Genomic DNA, 19,217 nt, shown 5'->3' with positions numbered 1-19,217 from the left:
GCACTATTTTGACTCTTGGACACTAAAACATCGAGAAATTTCAAAAAATCAGACGGGATGGGAAGTTATCAGTATGGGTCGCTTCCCTGCCTCTTTTTTTGAATTTTATTTAGAGTTTTGTACTTTTTAAAACCTGTAACAATTCATTGTTAAAAGATATTTTGAGTTTTCACTTATGCGTTTTTGATTTTTGTTAGCATTTTAAAAGGACGTAAGATGTGATGACTTTTTAATCATTGAAATTGTATCCTGTAGTGGACATGATTTAAAGTGCAATTTTCATAAAGGTATCATCATAGTTTTTTTTTTAATGAAATAGAATGCAAATAATACTAAATTTAATAATAAGGTTATAAATGAAAGTTAAAACTCAACATGTCGTTTTAGGTATAAAATTGCAATAACAGAACTAAAATTGATGCGTCACACTACCAAAACAGAAACTTAATTCAAATAGTTTCATAGAAAAAGGTCTATAGGTTTATTCCCAAGCTTTAAATAAATTTTCTTCTCAAAACCTATCGTATTTTGTCTAAGTGTAAAATTAATTTGGGTATACTACAAGTACGTAAGTTTGTAAAATTGTATCATCAGTATTATCAACCTTTTACCATTTACAAATGCCCGCCTCACGATTATTTCGCCATTCTATGTGCTGAACGATAAATAAAAAAGAGTAATAGGTAATAACAAAATGAAATCGAAAGTGAAAAATAAACTGTAGATTACGCAGTAAATTTTATTAACCATTCGCATTACCTGCCTACTTAGCTTTTGATTTTTGTTTTTGTTTTATTAATCTTCTTTGGCTCTGAGTATTTACTTCTTGTTACTTCTTTTACTGGCCCACATATTAAGTTGACAACTCGCCATGAATAAAACAAAAGCCACACTGAAGAGGGGTGGGTGGATGGGTAGGGTATGTTTTGAAGACAGTCAGCTTTGGGTATAATGTCGTCTCGGAGGGGCATCAGGTTATGGCTACCGGCACCGGGCTAATTGTCTAGTTAGCAGAGAAATAATATAAAACACACTTGGTGGTAGGTGATCGAAGTCAGATACTATTTAATCGTGATTTGTTTAAGTTCACGACACAAAAAGCGGCGCGTTTATAATCACTGTGATTCGGTTTTATATTTTGTGTAAGTTTATTACTACTTATTCGGATTTTGTGAATTTTATTAAAATAAAAGAAACATCTTCTATTTCCTTGCATTGCCGAACATCCTTTCACGCACAAAAATAAAGGATATCTCTGCCTTTCCAAGCCACAAAAACAACAAACAAAATGTTCACCAAGCCATCAACCCTTTTAATGACGACCTTGGTCGCTCTTGCCACATGGCAGCCATCAGCTGCACAATTGGCCTTCCACACCGATGCACATACCAACTCGTTTACATTGAAGGCTCCAGGTCTGCAGCAATCGTTTACCCGTTATTACGGTGGACAACGTCAACAGACACAACAGCTACAACAACAACCACAACAACAACAACAGCAACTGGCTCAACAGCCACAAGTGCAACAGTCACAGGTATTTAAACCAATTTAAACCAAAACCCAAAGAATAAGTTATACTAAATTGATGGTACTTTGGGAAAAGCGCATAGTTCAGAATACTAGGATATCAAATTAATTATATTTGTATTGTTCCTCCCGACTCTGACAATATAGTGGGAGAGAGGTGTAAAGTTACTAAGTTTGCTTTGGGGAATTTTGATGAAAATAATGTTTACTATAATTACCAGCTTAGCTACTATATTGAGCTATATAAAGGTTTTGGGTATGGTTCGTTTGGTTTACTGATGTATTTTAGGAAGATTTGTAAATATTTACTACAGCAAAAACAACTTTTAATACTTGAGTCGATAGAGCAACATGAACTTTTTATTGCTCAATGGTTTAATTTCGCAGTCAGTAAATGACCTGCATGTGTTTCAACACCTGTAAGACATCTTGTGTATAGAACCTTTCCAAAATAAGTTATACTCAATGGAAAGATAACTTCCCAATCCATATTTCTACAAGTTTGAAGTCAATATTAATTTTTATTTTGTTCTCAAGATACTTAATCAAAAGGCAATTGTATTACTTTTAAGTTGTGTTTGTAGGTTTTCGTTCTTTTTGAAAAAAAGTTGTTAATTCGATATTCATGTAAACTTAATTAAAAGTTAACAACAAGATTTTGGATATGATAAAATATGTTTGATTTTGATATCTGTTTTTTTTTTCTTAAGATATTTTATTAAAAACCAATTTTAAACAGTTTTTAATAGCATTTTTTGAGGCTTTTTGTTTTTTAATAAAAAAGTGATTATTGCATATTTCAAAGATATTCTTATTTTTTTTTTTTTTTAAATAAAATCTGTAGTCTTTGCCAAGATATTTGAGTCGAAAATAATATTAAATTTTAATTAGTTTTTAACACTACTTTGTTTTAAAATTAGTATTTATTGTGAGAACTATCATTTTGATTTCTCTAATAATTGTACCAAATGTCAAAAATTAAATTTTTCAATGCACAAAGTTGTTTTGGAGTTATAATATTTTTCGTAAAATATTCGATGTCACAAATACTATTTTTCAATTTTGTTCTTTTAATTTATAGCATTTGCCTACCACGTCACAATGTTTAAAATGTTATTAAATTTAAGTTTACTAGCGTTATTGTTTCAAAGGATATTTAAGCTATAACAAATTATTCTTTTTTTTTTTGTTATAATCGGTCCAAATTGTCGAATTGAACATTTTGATCTTAACATTTCTTTGAAGCACCTTAATATCTAAATAACAGATTTTTAGAGAGATGTTTGTGTTTGAGTGTGTACTTACGTTTGGTATAATATTTCTCATCGTTTATATCTCAAGAACTCGTAAAGATATCGTCTTGAAATAAATTTTGCTTTACAGATAATAACATCGACTTTCAAAAAATTGAGTAGGTTGTTAGTAGGTTGTTTTTTTACAAAGGCAATTTCAAAAAGTGAACATCTTGGTTGACCCAAAATATCTCAAGAACCAAATTAAATTCTGTATTAGATTACATACCAAGTACAATTTTGCAAATAGTATTTTACAAACAAAAAATGGTTTAACTTTCAAAATAATTTTGTATATAACGGAAATTAACGTTTTCAATATGTGACAACAACTTTTTAGAAATCGAAATGCAATTTTTATTCAAAAATAAAAACCTTAGAAAATAACTACTAAAAATTGGTAAAATTGATTTTCGATTTAAATATCTTGTCAAAAACTGTAGATATTGGCTTCAAAATAGTTTTATCTAATAAGAGACATTGTTGTTAACATTTAATAAACTTGAAACAAAAATAAAAAAAGCAAAAATACTACTGAAAGTTGTTAAAAATTCTAAGTTTTAACTTAAAAATTAATTGATTCTGCTCAAAAAAAAAGTTGTTGATATTTACATAATTTTTGGGAAGCAAAAAGGCTGCAAGACAAAACTTCAAACTTTCTTCATCTTATACGAAGTTTTATTATTAAAATATTTTGTAAATTTAGTACCAATTGAGAGTTAAATAAAAACCTTAAACAAAATAATAAAAAGAGGCCGACACACACTGAAAACTTTTCATCCCGTCTGTCGATTTATATTGCTTGAAAGTTTATAGGTTTTCGTGATCGGGTTAAAAAATAAACAAGTTTTCAGTTGAATAATTCTTACAAAATTTAAAATTACCAACAATATTTTTCATATCAAGTCATATCAAATAGTTTAGTTTAAAAATCTAGTTTTGTGAAATAGATTTTTAGTCGAAAATAAATTTTTACAAATTGGATGAATGAAATTAATTTAAGAGATTTAACCGAACATCATTTTGTACTAAATATCGAAAACAATATTTTCTGAGAAAAAAAAAAATTTGAAGACAATATTTTTAATTTTTGAAAAGTAAATTTTTCCCATGTTTTCGTATTGTTTTTTTTTTGTTGGGTTTTTATTTTTTGTAAAAACACTGTCAATTCGATTTTTCTCAAAATTTTAATGAATGTTGACAACAATATTTTTTAAAAAAAGGAAAGTAGTTTAAAGCTAATATCTCCAAGTTTTGAAAAGATATTGGAATTGAAAATTAATTTTTACCAACTTTTATTAATTTTTTTGTATAGATAGATAGAGATTGATAAGTTCTTTATTTTTTTTTTTCAATTTTCTTATAAGTACAACATTTCATAATAAAAGATATACAAAGCATGGCTTTATAAGCCGTCTGCGTTAAAGAAAATAACTAATTAAATAAAAAAGCAGACACAAAATACAATATTTTAGTAAAAAGGAAAGAATATTTCAAAAAATAAGTTTCATAGTTAAAAATATGTAAATATAAATCTTAAAGACAATTTTTTTTTAATTATTATTTTCATAATGTGCATGTGAGACATAGCGTATAAGAGGCTTTCAGCCACGATCTCCGTTTAGTACACCGACACATTCCTCTTGGGAAAGAAAACTAGAATAAAAGTAGAGCCTTCGGATTTCCTGTAATATAGGACAAAGTGCTAAAAAATGCAAAACGTCTTCGTTTTGACCAAGGTTGCAAAGGGAACACACAGGGTTTAAGTCTGTTCTATGTGGTCTATAATTTAAATCGAGCGTTTCCGTTCTGATCTTGAAGATCAAGCTCATTTCAGAAACTGTAAACTCTTCTCGAAAGTAGTTTCCTTCACCAAGTTTCAGATTAAGTTGTCTGTATATATTCCTGGATGTTGATGCAGTCCCTCGCCCAACAAAAAGCCTATACATCGAGTCATCTATAACAGAGATATATTCATATAGTGCATTGTTTAATGCTTCCACATTGTCCACAGGCAATGATATTGAAAGGTTATGTACTACAGCAAGATCATACCAGTTTTGACTGGACTATATCCACATCTAAACAAATAAAAGTCCTTTTTGCAAGTTTCGGTCGGACCGCTTCATAACTTTGATCATAAAATTGGCGTAAGCCTTTTAGTTTTTCAAGAAAATTTGAGGTAAGCCTGACTCTAGGTGAATAGCATAATTAGGAGTGTTGATAGGTAACTTAAAAATTCGCTTGAAAAAATACCTCTGTATATTTTCCATTTCCTCCAACTGTTCGAAACCATATACTTCATTACCATAATATTCACGGTGGCATCGAAAACTTTGAATTTTGAGATTGGATCTACGAGTTTATTTGCGAAGAACTGGGACCACATTGTATTTATTGCAATTTTTGCAGCGGTTATTTTTTTCTGTTATAAAGGTTTGAATGTTAAGATTATATGTCAATGTATACCCAAGATACTTAAATTCATTTACGACCTCAATTATCTCACCATCTAAAGTCCAATTCCGCCCATAGCCAATTGATCTATTTTTTGGATTTGGTGGTATTTATTAGATCCCACAGATCACAAAACTGTTTTCGCTTGTTTATCTGGAGCTGTAGAGTGAGCGGACTGTCTGATAAAATCACTAGATCGTCAGCATAAAACAGGACTTTAAGTGTAATATCCCCGAACTTAACTCATATACAGTGCAGGTTTTTATTTTATTTTTAAACTGTCAATTCGATTTTCTCAAAATTTGTCCAAATTTTAACAACAACATTTCTTATAAGTGAAAAAAAGTTCGAAGTTATAATCTCAAATTTTTGAAAAGATATTTGAGTCGAAATTCAATTTTTACCAACTTTGAAAAATTTTCTTTTATGTTTTTAAAATTGTCAATTCAATTTTACCAATTGAGTGTTAAATAAAAACCTTAAACAAAATAATATAAAGGTACTAGAAATTATATTTTGAGTTAAATATCTTGAGAATAAAACGAGGTACTGAAAAATTGTTGTATGCCTGTTTATGAAATATTTAAAGACAATGACATTCTTTTATTCTTTTGTAAAGGGTTTATCAATTGAATAGTAAGCACTTTATTAAAAATTTTTAAGAATTTACAAAGGGAGTCCAAAATTTTAAACCTTTATTTTCGTTTTGCTAACTATTTAATTGCCTTTTATTAAAAATCAAGCATCCAAAAATGTCTCTAAAAAGTGACAGCTTGTGAATATAAGCAATAAATTCTCAACTTTTAACTAGACCATTCGACTCTCTCATCTTATAGGATGAAAATTTAACAAGCTTTTTTGTTAATTAGCTCTTACTTGAGCTGTTAAATAACTTCGGAAATTAAAGAATTTTAAACCAAGCGAAAAAGTACGGATTAAATAAAACGCGTGTTAACTGTGCGGAACTATCGTGTGGAATGGTTTTATTTCATTTCATTTTCTTTTCCTTTTTCTTCTTAATTATAAATTTTAAATAAAATATGGCCGGATGAGCGGGAAGTTTGAAATTTATACCAATACAGTTTACAATTCATGCAATTCAGTTCACAATAGTGCAATTTTTTTAACTGATATAAATGTATTTTACTTTTAAGTTAAATTCAATATTTATGATTTAAAATTCATTTTATAAATTTTTTTTTACTAACGAAACACCGGCCACGTTGAAAGGCTGCAGGCTTCAATATTCTTCATCGGGAAGTGGGGCCAGTTTGACGATTGGGCGTCTGAGTACACCACTTGATGTTTTGACGTCGGCGACCCTGACCTTGCCGTCCTGCCCTTCGACGACCCCTATAACTCGTCCTGTTTTCCACCGCTGAGGAGGCGAGTTGTCCTCGTGGATAAGAACTAGTTTGCCGACGACGAGATTGGGCTGCTCCTGTACCCACTTGGATCGCGCTTGTAGGCCAAGCAGATACTCCTTGGACCACTTCAGCCAGAACTGCTGCTTGAGCCAGCATAGAAGCTGCCATCTTTTCAAGCAGCCCGTTTGCCGTTCCGGAACTGGTTCTGGGGGCAGCGATCGTAAGCTGCTGCCGATTAGTAGATGCGCTGGGGTGAGGGCTTCTCTTCTGTTGTGAGAAGTGCGTTGCCCACGGTACGCTGTAACAGCGTTTTCGCCGCTTTCACCGCCGCTTCCCATAGACCTCCGAAATGCGGTGCCCTGGGCGGTATCAAGGCGAAGTTGAAGCCTTCCTCTGCTGCGTACCGTCGAACAGCTTTTGCTCCTCGCTCTATCTCCTCTTGAATTTCCCTCAAGATCGTCTGAGCTCCGACAAAGTTCGTCCCGTTGTCGCAGTAGATCGTCTTCGGAAGTCCTCGGCGACAGATAAACCTTTTAAGGACGAGAATAAAACATTCAGACGACAAATTAGAAGCTAATTCAATGTGTACAGCTTTGGAGGCGAAACAAACAAAGACGCAAATATAAGTTTTATTGGGTGACCGGCCACGAATTTTAAGGGTGGTGTGTACCGGACCACAGAAATCTACGCCACATACTAAGAACGGTCGTGGCGCTCGCAATCGATCCGCCGGTAGATTACCCATTATTTGTGTGAGTAATTTTGGTTTGTACTTAAAACAATTTATACATTGTCGCACAACCTTTTGACAAGCATCTTTTGCATTTATTAGCCAAATCTTTTCACGAAGCAATGCTACCATAGCTTGACGTCCAGCATGGTAATTTTTTCGATGCAAATACGTTAAGTACGTTCTTAAAAATGGTGAATTTTTGGTTAACAAAAGCGGGAATTTTGTATCGTATTCAATTGGGGCGTTAAAAAGACGGCCACCTACACGAATCAGCGAAAATGAAAATTCGTTATCTTGAAAATCATGAATAAACGGATTAAGTTTTTGAAAACTATTTTGAAGAGTTATTTTCCTACGAAGTTTTTCAATTTCTTCTGGGAATTCATAACTTTGGACGATTTCAACTATTCTTAGAAACGCCAAGTTTCTTTCTTTTGCCGTTGGCAATTCTTCAAATGTTCTTTCTGTTTTGTTATTAGATATTTTAAAGAATCGCATTATATAAGCAAACGTAGTAATAAGGTCGTTATATGAGGATTCTTCTTCTATAAATTCTAGAAGTTTAGTTCGAGGTTTTTCTACTGCTATTAGAGCCGTGTTTGTTTTTCGTTTCTCTAAAGCTTCATCTTCTGGAGACAATTCAAAATGCGAATTGACCGGCCACGATGATTGTTCGTTTAGCAAGAACTGTGGACCTTTGAACCAAATTGAAGCATTGATTTCTTCAACGTTACAGCCTCTTGACAGAATGTCTGCTGGATTTTGTTTTGTTGGTACATGTCTCCATGATACTTTTTGTGTCCACTCTTGGATGTCGGACACACGATTTGCAACAAAGGTTGCAAGCGTAGATGGATGTGTTTTTATCCAATGCAAAGTTATTTCGGAATCGGTCCAGAAAATAACTTGGTCGATGTCAAGACTCAACATTGCCTCTACTCTTGTCCATAGCTTAGCAAGAGTATGCGCTGCGCAAAGTTCTAATCGAGGGATCGATTTCGTTTTCAAAGGGGCCACCCTAGACTTTGCAGTTAATAGCGTCGACTTGATACCGGCTGTGCTTTGGCTTCGGATGTAAATACAACAACCGTAAGCTCTCGTCGAAGCATCGGCAAACCCATGAACTTGAATTTTTGCGTTCGAATGAGTTTCGACAAATCTTGGAATTTTTATCTCGCCAAGTTGAGATAAATTGGTTTTGAAATTTTGCCAACTTGTATCAAGGCGCAATGGAATCGACTCATCCCATTCAATCTTTGCAACCCAAAGCTCTTGTAATAAGATTTTGGCTTTGGTTACTATGGGGCATAACAAACCAAGAGGATCGAAAAGACGAGCTGAGACTGATAATATGTTTCTCTTAGTAGCTCGTAGATCATGAAAATTATTGTCCAAATTGAAGCTGAATGTATCTTCTTTAGGGTGCCAACACATTCCCAGAGTTTTTGTGAAATCTGAATCATTAAAATTAATTGATTTTTCAGAACTATCCTTATTTAGATACTCTGGATGATTTGAAAACCATTTGGCTAATTGAAACCCTCCTTTTGTGAGGATTTCTTGAATCTCGAATTTCATTATTTTAAGGGTTTCAAGATTATCAGCACCAGTTAAGAGATCGTCAACGTAAAAATCTCTTCGAATTATATCTGACCCCGTGGGGAAAGAAGATTCGTTAGCATCGCCCAACATTTGTAAACACCGTATCGCTAAAAATGGCGCTGGAGACGTACCATACGTTACTGTGTTTAAGCGAAAGATTTGCAATAGTTGGGACGGATGCTGCCTCCACACTATGAGCTGGTAATTCGTGTGCTCTTCCGCAACAAGAACTTGCCGGTACATTTTCGTAATATCAGCCGTAATAGCATATTTGTGTGTACGAAAACGGAGCAACGTCGAAAACAGCTCCTCTTGAATGGTTGGCCCAACCATCAAGATGTCATTCAGTGATAGTTGAGAAGATGTTCGACTTGAGGCGTCGAAAACAACTCTCAACTTAGTACTTGTACTTTGCGGTCGCAAAACACACTGATGTGGAATGAAATAGTGCGGGCCCTTTGGAATTTCATTATTTGTTGGTGACATATGACCCAACAAAATGTATTCTTTCATGAAATCCATATACATTCCTCTCAAATCGCTGTTTTTGGATAATTTGCGCTCAAGTGCAAGAAATCTACGTTTGGCAGTTTCGAATGATGATCCAAGCGAGTTTGAGGATAATTTGAAGGGAAGTTTAACCTCAAAACGACCTGTCGGCAAAAGTTTTGTATTTTCAACAAAGTGTTTTTCACACAATTGTTGTTCTGGAGTAAAATATTTTTTCGTTTCGCCAGGAAATTCTTCCAATAACCAGAGTTTTGGTATCTTTTCATCTAAATCTGATAAATCTTCACACTGACATACTAGATTGCAATGCTTGGTACTGTTATTTGTACCCTTGGGGTATTTCCCAGATATTATCCAGCCAAAAATTGTCTTTTGAATAGTTGGAAATTCGGGACCTTGTTTAATTTGACCAACCGACAACAATTCAAAAAATGTGTCTGCTCCAATAAGTAGGTCAATCTTTTGTGGCTTATTAAAATATGGATCAGCTAGTTGAATGTTGGAAGGAATATTCCAATCCGAAGTATTTATTGCTTGATCCGGCTGATAAGACGATATTGAGTTCATTACCCAATAATCAGCAGAAAACGAATGATCATTAAATCTTGATTTTACTTCTGCATGTACTTTTTTATTCACTGTAGCACTTGCCTTTCCAATGCCAAGCAGATTCAAAGGTTTTTCTTCCTTTCGAAGTTTTAATCTTTGGGCTAATTCTTCTGTTATGAAGTTTAATTGAGAGCCAGAATCAAGTAATGCCCGAGCTATCATGTATTCTCCAGAACTGCCCTTTATTTGCACAAGTGCAGTGGCAAGAATAACTTTATCAGCCGAAACTGAGGCATGCATAGCTTGAAAACTTGTTGAAGGTTGTGCCGGTAAACTATTAAAAGTTGATTCGTACTGGTGCAATAATGTGTGATGAGATCGATTGCAAACGCTGCATCGACTCATTTTGCATTTCGAAACTGTGTGTCCTTTTCGAAGGCAGTTAATGCAAATAGGAACACTTTTAGCATATTCGAATCTTTGCTGGACAGGCAACGCAGTAAAATTTTGACACGTCGTTATATAATGGTCGTTTGATTTGCAATATAGGCATTTGGATTTATTTTGTTGCGAGTTTACACAAGCAAATGAGGACCTTGAATGTTTTAAACGACTTGAATCTTGTTTAGTTTTGGAGGGCTTATCGGAAGATTTTGACTTTGCACTTGAAGCTTCTTCAGCAGAAAGATGCTGATATCTTTTATTAAGAGCTTCTTCACAATCTTTCCATAAAGGAAGAGTATTGAAATCTAGTTGTTCTTCCCATTTTGACCTAGTGATTGCATCCACCTTTGACATAACTAAATGTATAATGATCGCGTTTGTTATATTCTTTTCATCACCCAATGAAAGAAGCGAATCATAAATTGCAGACACTGTGTCGATCATGCTTCGCAATGAGGACGCGGATGGTTTGGAAATTTCTTTCAATTCGAAAAGTGTGGAAACATTGTCGAAAAAGATTAGACAATTATTATCGTAGACTTTTTTTAAACTTGCTAATGCTTTTGGATAGTTTTGTTCTGTAATTTGGAAAGCTTTAACTGTTCCTAAAGCTGCACCTGATAAACAGGAAATTAAATGATTGAACTTTTCAATATCTGGAAGCATTGGATCGTTGTCTACCAAACTTTCGAAAAGGCTGATAAAATTTTTATATTCAGAGTACTTTCCACTGAATTTAGGCAAAGACATTTTTGGAAGTCGTGAATGGTGTGGGTTGCTGAATGAATAATCAACTACACTAGACTTTCGTCTTTTATTGACATGTGAAATAAGTAGTGCTTTAGCACCAACGCAAATGTCTTCCAATTCACCGCGAGAATCATCAGCACGATCTTCGGATTCTATTTCCGACTGACAATTCATTAATTGATCAATATATGAATTTAAAATATCAAATCGACATTCTAATTCAATTGGATTTAACGATAAAGTTTTTTCCTCAAGACCCGTTTTAATGCGAATTATATTATTTTTAATTTGTAATCGCTGATGAACCAAATGTTCAAGATCTGCGCTTTTCTTTGGTGATTGCTGCCTTTTCTTGCCCGTCATTGTAATTAATTTATTTATTTAGTATCTTTCGAAAAATAATTTATTTATTGGAATTAGTTTATCCAAATTATTCAATTTGCACTTCAGTATTTGAATTTACAAAAATTGGAAAATCGTTAGAAAATTAGTTTATTTCTATACGAAATTCCTCGAAAATAAATAAATTTAAAAAAAAAACTTTGTATGTGCAAATTGCCGAAAGTTGTTGATTTCAAATCGAAGTTGTTTGAAAATAAAATATTTTTTATAAATATTTGGCTGAACACACTCTTCGTATAATAAATTTGGAAATTATTTTGCGTCACTAAACACGATCACTCTTGATAGCTGAAAGCTTAACGAAAGAGAGTATGAACTTAACGAACTGTCAATTGTCAAACGAGGGAAATGACAAAACAATTTGTAAACAAATTTCTCTACCAGAGTTTCGGTTTTATTTACATAAATTGTTTAATTTAATTAAATGAAATGAATATTTCGTAAATTTTATATTTAATTTAATAAATCGCGTGTACAATTTTATGAACGTAAAGTTCCAAACGATTATCACGAAGATAACGAGTGTGTTTTTCCAAAAAAAAATATCGATGTATACGACGGACGGCGACAGCGGCGGCGCGGCAGCAGATCGAGATGCAATTAATTTTATTGAATTAAATTTATTAATTTTGTAACTTATGAGTTTAAAGAATATAGAATACAAAATTTTAAATAAAAAACCGCACTTTGTTTGTTTCACCAAATATAATATAAATATATGTATGTATGTGTATATATGTGTTGCAAAAAATGACAAAAACTGAAAGTTGTGCTGTTGTTTTAATTATTAAAACAAAAATATTGCAATTTTTTGCTATCAATTATATCAATTGGAATTAATTATTATTTAACAAATATTTGCAATTGTATGCAGTAAATTAAATTTAATAACTTTCAGTTTTTGTGGATACCTCAGTTTCTGTGTCGACTTCCCTTGGGCTTTTGTCCTCTGACATTGGGGTGACTTTGGAGCTCCTTTTGGTGTTGTTGTTCTCTGCAGGCGATATTTGCAGCAATGAATCCTTATGGGGGTGGTTTTTTGTACACAATTTTGCACTCACGCACGAATTTATGATTCCACCGATTTGATATATTTTTTTTTTGTTTTAAATTTAAATTTTTAATTGTTTTTTAATAAAATTCACACGCGAGAATGTATGTATTTTTAATGTACATATATGTGCGATATATGTATAGATTGAACACTGCGCGAATCTTATTAAAATTGGAACAAACTATTAGTTTAAATTTGTCCCTGCTCGGGCGCCATGAAAATTTAACAAGCTTTTTTGTTAATTAGCTCTTACTTGAGCTGTTAAATAACTTCGGAAATTAAAGAATTTTAAACCAAGCGAAAAAGTACGGATTAAATAAAACGCGTGTTAACTGTGCGGAACTATCGTGTGGAATGGTTTTATTTCATTTCATTTTCTTTTCCTTTTTCTTCTTAATTATAAATTTTAAATAAAATATGGCCGGATGGGCGGGAAGTTTGAAATTTATACCAATACAGTTTACAATTCATGCAATTCAGTTCACAATAGTGCAATTTTTTTAACTGATATAAATGTATTTTACTTTTAAGTTAAATTCAATATTTATGATTTAAAATTCATTTTATAAATTTTTTTTCACTAACGAAACATAGGATGTCATACGGATTTAGAAAATTTTCTTAAAGCTAAAGTAGCCGTTCCGTGGTTTTAACTTTGGGACATTTTAAAAAGATAGTAAGATGTTAAAATCGTGTTTTAAGCTAAATTGTTAAAAATGTCTCTATCGATTTAACTCTTCGAATACATCTCCACATAAAGCACCTTAAACATAAGTTTTGGATTGCATATCTTTCAATAATTCCTCTTTATAATAAAATTGATTTGTTACAAAAACTACCCTTGCAAATTTTTAGCGGGTACCAATTGGAAGAGTATAGGTTGCATATTAGGCTTTTTTTAAACTGTTATATTTTAAATCCATTGACACTATTTTATTGAAGTTACTACAACATTTATTTGAAGTCGATATCTCCACTAATCTTTGAAATATGGTCAACGGTAAAAGGTATCTCTAACTAACGAACGTACACACACAGACATATCTCTAAAATCATTTGATTTAGATTCTTAGGATGATCGCCAAATCGAACCGATTACAATAACTTTCTATGGAAAGTTTGTAGTCCTCTGATGTTTTCTGGATGATTGAATGATCACTTTTATGCGAGCTGTAAGATTTAAACTTGATTTTTCAACATTCAAAAGATTTTAAATAAATAAATGAAGCCTATACAAATCATATTCTAGTATTAAACAAACTACATAATCGTAGTTGTCTTAAACCTTAAATTCGTATTCTTATGTATATACAATCTTAAAGCAAGAAAACTAATTATGGAAAAAACACTACCTTGAGACATCCGCCAACAGCCGCCCGCTGTGTCATCCTCATCAGTGTTTCTCTCTTCTGAGAAATATTAATTTTATTTTAACATAACGTATAATACCTTACATGATGTTTCGCTAAGAATATATTCCAAGATATTATAATGAATCTGCTATAGTTGATGATGATCGTTGATGTTTCATGTTCATAGAAAAAGCTTAACATTTTATGAGTTTCCTGGGAAATATTGACAAGTTTATTTTCAATTAAGTATTAAATGGGTTAAATTTTGTTTACCACGTTTAAAAAGCGTCTTTAAAATTTAGTACGACTTAAAAATAATATTATCACGACAAATGTAAAAAATATAATTGGTAAACACAAAGTATTGTTATTATTTTGCTTTTTACAACTAATTGCATGTGATTACTTAGCAACTTAGCAGGTATACAAATCTAATGTCGACAAATATAAATTAAAGAATTGTAAAGGCGATAAAAGAATGTTTCCTAAGGATTTTGAATGTTACTTCGAAGGATTATATTTCAATTTGTCACTTTAGAAAATAGTTTTTTTAATAAAATTTGTGGTTAAAAAAATAATAAGGTGGCGAAACAGTATGATGAGAACTAGGGCCTAGTGACTTACAACCATTCCTGTGTTCGAGTAATGTTTTCAGGTATGGAAGGGACCTACAGTTTTAAGCCGAATCCGAACGGCTAATTTGAGAAAGCCATTTTAATGACAAGAATTACTCTTGAAAATTGCACAGGAAGGGATCGAACCCAAGACCTCTGGCATGACAGTCCAACGCACTAACCATCATGCCACGGGCACTACAAATTTGTGGTCAATAAATATTTTAAGTATTTTTCTGTTAAATTAAAAAGAACTTTCATAAGTCTTCACTTGGCCAACATAGTTCAAATAGTTAAAACGCCAAATTAGATTTAAAAAGGTTTTTTTATTTTGGAATCTATCGACTTAAGAAAGTTTTTGTTAGATATTAAAAGCAAATAGAATACAATTTCACCACCTGAAAAAAAACTCCAAAATATTTAATTTTTAATCAAGAAAGCATAGGATTCGAAAAGTAATGAGAATTTTTGAAAAACTTATTTTAAGTGCGATTTTATTTAGTATTAGTTTAAGCAAAATCTGCATATAAAATGTCGTTTGGCCTAAGCTTTCATTTACCCAAGCTTCAAAAACAAACAATTACACTTTATTTTGTAATTTAATAGCATGAAAGAAACTTTACTAAAGAATTGTTTGTTTTAAGTATCAGAAAAGGGCTTAATTTAGTCTACTACATAGTATAATATTGTATACCATTTGTACCAACTTGCATATTTCTACTAATATAAGCTTGATATTTTATTTTCAAGTATAATTTTATCATCAGTCTAGAATGGAATTACAAACTAAGATTGAGGTTAGGAAATTTCTCAAAGCATTTTAATTGTGAAGCTATGACCTAGACAAAAGAAGGCACTCAAACGAAACAAAGTCTTGAAATCTATTTAAAATATATCTTCAAATAAATAAATAACATTCAAGCACAAAGATAAAGTTATCTCTTTTCATGAAAACAAAGAAATTAAGGTTACTTTATTTAAGTAAATCTTAATATTATGAGACATATTATTCAAGGAAATGCAATTTCAAATTGAATTTAAATTCTTGCCAACAACACCATCAGATTGTAGTTCTGCTAAAATAATTCAATTTTGTATCTCTCTCTATTCATTCCATGTACCTAGTCTTTTGAAATAAAGAGTAATTTTAGACTTTTGAAGAACTCATTCTTATGTCATTTTAGTTTATATGAAAAAGAAAATAATGTTTATTAAATTGGTGGTGAAAATAATAGAAATAAAAGAAAAGATTCAAAGCTGTTAGTAAAAATAAGGAACCGTTTTATTAAGAGTTTCATTTCATGTTCATGTTTATTATTTATTGCATGTCAGATGAACTACTCATTCCGTTTTCAAAACTCCTCTTGAGATTTTCAAATGCACCGGCTAAAGCATCTAGAACGTTTTTCATCATCTGACGCATTCTTTCACCGATTTCTTGAGTTGTTTGAGCAAAAGTTTTTTGATAGGGGATAATATTTTCATTGGCATCAATTTCATAGTCAGGAGAACGTTTGCGACGACGACGAAGATCATCAGGATTACCACCAGGAGCTCCAGCTCCACCTGCATCTCCTGCTCCTGGAGCTCCACCATTAGCACCACCACCAGGTACACCTCCACCATTTGCACCCGAAGCTCCACCGCCACCAGCAGGTGCTGCAGTAGTTTGTTGATTGCGTCTTCGGCCAAAACATGGTGATCGCCGACGTCGCTTTTTGCTTTCTTCTTCCGAAAAACCGTCGTCGTTACCCATAAGTCCGCCACCGGCATCAAATTTTTTCTTCAACTTAAATGAACCAACGCTAATTTCTTCATCGAAACTTGCATGCGCGTTCGCTTTTTCAGCTAAATCTGCTGCCATTCCAACTGCAGTCAATGCACCCATTTGAATTCCATCTTTAATCGACTATAAAGAAATAATTAAATTTAGATTTTTCTATTTTAGTAAATAAATGGAAGTTCAATATCTTAGAACTTAAAAGATCATATTTTTGGTTTCCAAGATTAATACAATTTGTTTGAGAATGTGAAACAAAAACTGCTAGAAATCATTGCGTTGTGCTTACACGAAACTCTAAAATAACACACGAACTATACAAGTTTATAATACATTTTTTAAAATAACCTACATCCATGTCCATTGGAAAACATTTCACGAACCCAGCAATTAATCCAAATGTCACGAACTGTATATTCCAATTTATATCCAACTTCATAGCTTGTCAGTGATTCTACTAGAGATTTTATTTTATTATTTCAAACTAATTCGAGACACAATTCTGACAGTCCTATTTATATAGCTTCCAGATTATTTCACATACCTTCATACAAATCTGTTCTGCAAGATTTGTTAAATTACAATAGCTTCCTGTTTATTAAAGATTACTGATGATAAGATTTGTGCTTTGTGTTTAGGCTTGCATGTTATGGTATCTATAATATTAACTTGCTAAAAGACAATGAACACTTATCACATTATCATATTTTTTGTTAATTTCGACCCACAAAAAGAATACAATTTTAATTAGTTCTTAATTATCTATCATGCAATAAAACGATACAAATGATATAAACATTGTGTACCTATTTATTTAACTTTTTTGTTTTTCTGCTTAATTTTTCGTAGTTCGCAGCAACACCACAGACCTACACTGGCTTCCAGCAACCGTCTCAATATCAACCAGCACAGCAAGCTGCTACAACAACCTATTATCCCCAACAGCAACCACAAGCAGCAGCTCCACAAGTCCAACAACAACAATACCAACCACAGCAATACCAACCCCAACAATATCAACCTCAGTACCAAGGTGCTTTTGCTCAACAATACCAACCACAATACCAAAACCCTTCCGCTTTCGCTCAGCCCCAACCTCAAGTTCAACCTCAAGCTCAACCTCAAGATCAACAGCAATATCTGACCGCACAAGAATATGCCGCATACTTGCAACAACAGCAACAAGCTCAATACTATAACCAGGCTGAAGTTGCTCAACCTCAACCTCAACAACAGCAACAAGCTCAATATGCCCAACCTCAGCCAACAGCAGCTGCCCAACGTGCCACATCTGCTGCTCCAGCTGAAAATGCTGAAACTACTGAAGCCAGCCTATTGGGAATTCAGTATTCACCATCAAACCAAGTCTCCCATGTTAAATTCTCCAGCGGAGGATTGAATTATAATTTTTAAGAAATCAAGACCTTTGAGTTATTTAAAAGGAAAAGAGCCTATTTGAGAAGAAATTTTGAAATCTATTTTTGTAGAAATAACTTTGAATTGTGAACAATATTTATTAAAATTAAATTAAACAAAAATTGTATACTTATGAACAAATATATTAAACAAAGTTGTTTTATTAAATTACACTATAGGGTGTAAAATTGCAAAATATAGTACTAAACCAATTGCAAAGGATCGTTAATAGCCCTTCTGTGGCTTCACCTGAAGTTATTCTAGATTAAATTTCGGGGTGAGATTAGCTATTCAAGTGTAGTCAAAGATACGTAGAGTTAATATCTAAAGGATAGTCCCTGAAGTATTCGATATTGTTGGCAAATATTTTACCACCGAACTATTTTTTCAATTCAAAAAATAAAATAAATAAATTGGGTGGCGCACCAGTCTGTTGTGAACCAGGGCCTAGTGACTTACAACTCTCAACCATTCCTGTATGCGAGTACTGTTGTCAGGAATGGAAGGGACCTACAATTTTAGGACGAATCCGAACGGCTAATTTGAGAAAGCACTTTTTCATGACAAGATACTCTTTTTTGTATCTTATTTGTCAATTCCTCGCAAGAGGCAGTACCTGTGAAAAGAATTAAGATGGTATAGGCAGGGATCGAACCCAAGACCTCTGGCATGACAGTCCAACGCACTGAACATCATGCCACGGGTACTAACTACAAAGATAACAATCAATACAAAATTATCCCACATCCAAAAACTGACGCCATGACCTTGCGCAGATCTTCGCCTTCCTTGGAGCCGATTCTCCTTTTTCAATTCATTGTTTTGACTGTTCCTTTGTTTTAGGTGTGTAGTAATGAACCCTTGTTTCATACATGGTTATAAATAGACGCAAAAACTCTGCTTTAATGCTGATTCGATTGAAACATCTTCACGACGCTTTTTTTGTTCTATTGTGAGTATTCGCGTCACCCATATTTCGCACAGCTTTCATTTGTCTAAATTTTTAAGAACTTAGCGATGTATACTGCACCTTTTGAAATAATAATACTTCAGTCGATGTTTAGGCCACCAAATACCGATTTGTGGATTTTTTCAGCATTCCTAGTGTGGTCACCTCATTGGTCGACCCCTACGATATACGTCTTGGTAGCTATTACGACCTAGTTTAATCTCTCTGAAGAAGCAAACTCTCCTTTCAATTGAAAGTATTGATCACATAACGGTCACCAAATGTGTCCAAGTTTACAAATTCTCTGACACTGTTCACTATTAATGGCTTCAAAACAAACACTGATCAAAGTATCATCAAACATCAAACTTAAAATTTAAGCGTTATAAATTTAAGTGATACTCTTTACCGTAGTT

The 19,217-nt window shown here is 32.8% G+C and overlaps 3 protein-coding genes across 4 annotated transcripts; 1 reads left to right on the top strand and 2 right to left on the bottom strand.

Annotated features, from left to right (window-relative positions):
* The first annotated feature begins 995 nt into the window (after positions 1–995).
* Positions 996–17,990, top strand: LOC129946236 (general transcriptional corepressor trfA). Of its 2 annotated transcripts, none has more exons than XM_056056359.1 (3): positions 996–1,142; positions 1,269–1,537; positions 17,286–17,990. In XM_056056359.1, exons 2-3 carry the CDS (start codon positions 1,289–1,291, stop codon positions 17,847–17,849), a joined length of 813 nt encoding a protein of 270 aa, XP_055912334.1. In that variant the 5' UTR covers positions 996–1,142; positions 1,269–1,288; the 3' UTR covers positions 17,850–17,990. The 2 variants fall into 2 exon arrangements, with proteins under 2 accessions (XP_055912334.1, XP_055912333.1); XM_056056358.1 differs by having other exon boundaries at positions 1,012–1,142; positions 1,249–1,537; positions 17,286–17,989.
* LOC129946237 (uncharacterized) lies at positions 6,323–13,200 on the bottom strand. Its single transcript, XM_056056360.1, has 2 exons — positions 12,548–13,200; positions 6,323–7,176 (listed from the first exon to the last, which is right to left on the bottom strand). The coding sequence occupies exons 1-2, from the start codon at positions 12,590–12,592 to the stop codon at positions 6,520–6,522; spliced, it is 702 nt and encodes a 233-aa protein (XP_055912335.1). The 5' UTR covers positions 12,593–13,200; the 3' UTR covers positions 6,323–6,519.
* LOC129946238 (uncharacterized) lies at positions 15,907–16,949 on the bottom strand. The gene is made up of 2 exons (XM_056056361.1): positions 16,789–16,949; positions 15,907–16,565 (listed from the first exon to the last, which is right to left on the bottom strand). The coding sequence occupies exons 1-2, from the start codon at positions 16,873–16,875 to the stop codon at positions 15,975–15,977; spliced, it is 678 nt and encodes a 225-aa protein (XP_055912336.1). The 5' UTR covers positions 16,876–16,949; the 3' UTR covers positions 15,907–15,974.
* Positions 17,991–19,217: the final 1,227 nt, after the last annotated feature.

The sequence above is a fragment of the Eupeodes corollae genome, chromosome 2, assembly GCF_945859685.1.
Source record: "Eupeodes corollae chromosome 2, idEupCoro1.1, whole genome shotgun sequence".
Classification (NCBI taxonomy): domain Eukaryota; kingdom Metazoa; phylum Arthropoda; class Insecta; order Diptera; family Syrphidae; genus Eupeodes; species Eupeodes corollae.
This window is presented reverse-complemented; position numbering and strand designations above follow the sequence as displayed.

Coding starts and splice junctions, on each gene's coding strand:
- LOC129946236 (XM_056056359.1), top strand. CDS start 1,289: ATGTTCACCAAGCCATCAACCCTTTTAATGACGACCTTGGTCGCTCTT. Junction 1,538..17,285: donor CACAAGTGCAACAGTCACAG/GTATTTAAACCA, acceptor AATTTTTCGTAG/TTCGCAGCAACACCACAGAC.
- LOC129946237 (XM_056056360.1), bottom strand. CDS start 12,592: ATGTCAGAGGACAAAAGCCCAAGGGAAGTCGACACAGAAACTGAG. Junction 7,177..12,547: donor AAGTCGACACAGAAACTGAG/GTATCCACAAAA, acceptor CGTCCTTAAAAG/GTTTATCTGTCGCCGAGGAC.
- LOC129946238 (XM_056056361.1), bottom strand. CDS start 16,875: ATGAAGTTGGATATAAATTGGAATATACAGTTCGTGACATTTGGATTA. Junction 16,566..16,788: donor GTTTTCCAATGGACATGGAT/GTAGGTTATTTT, acceptor ATTTCTTTATAG/TCGATTAAAGATGGAATTCA.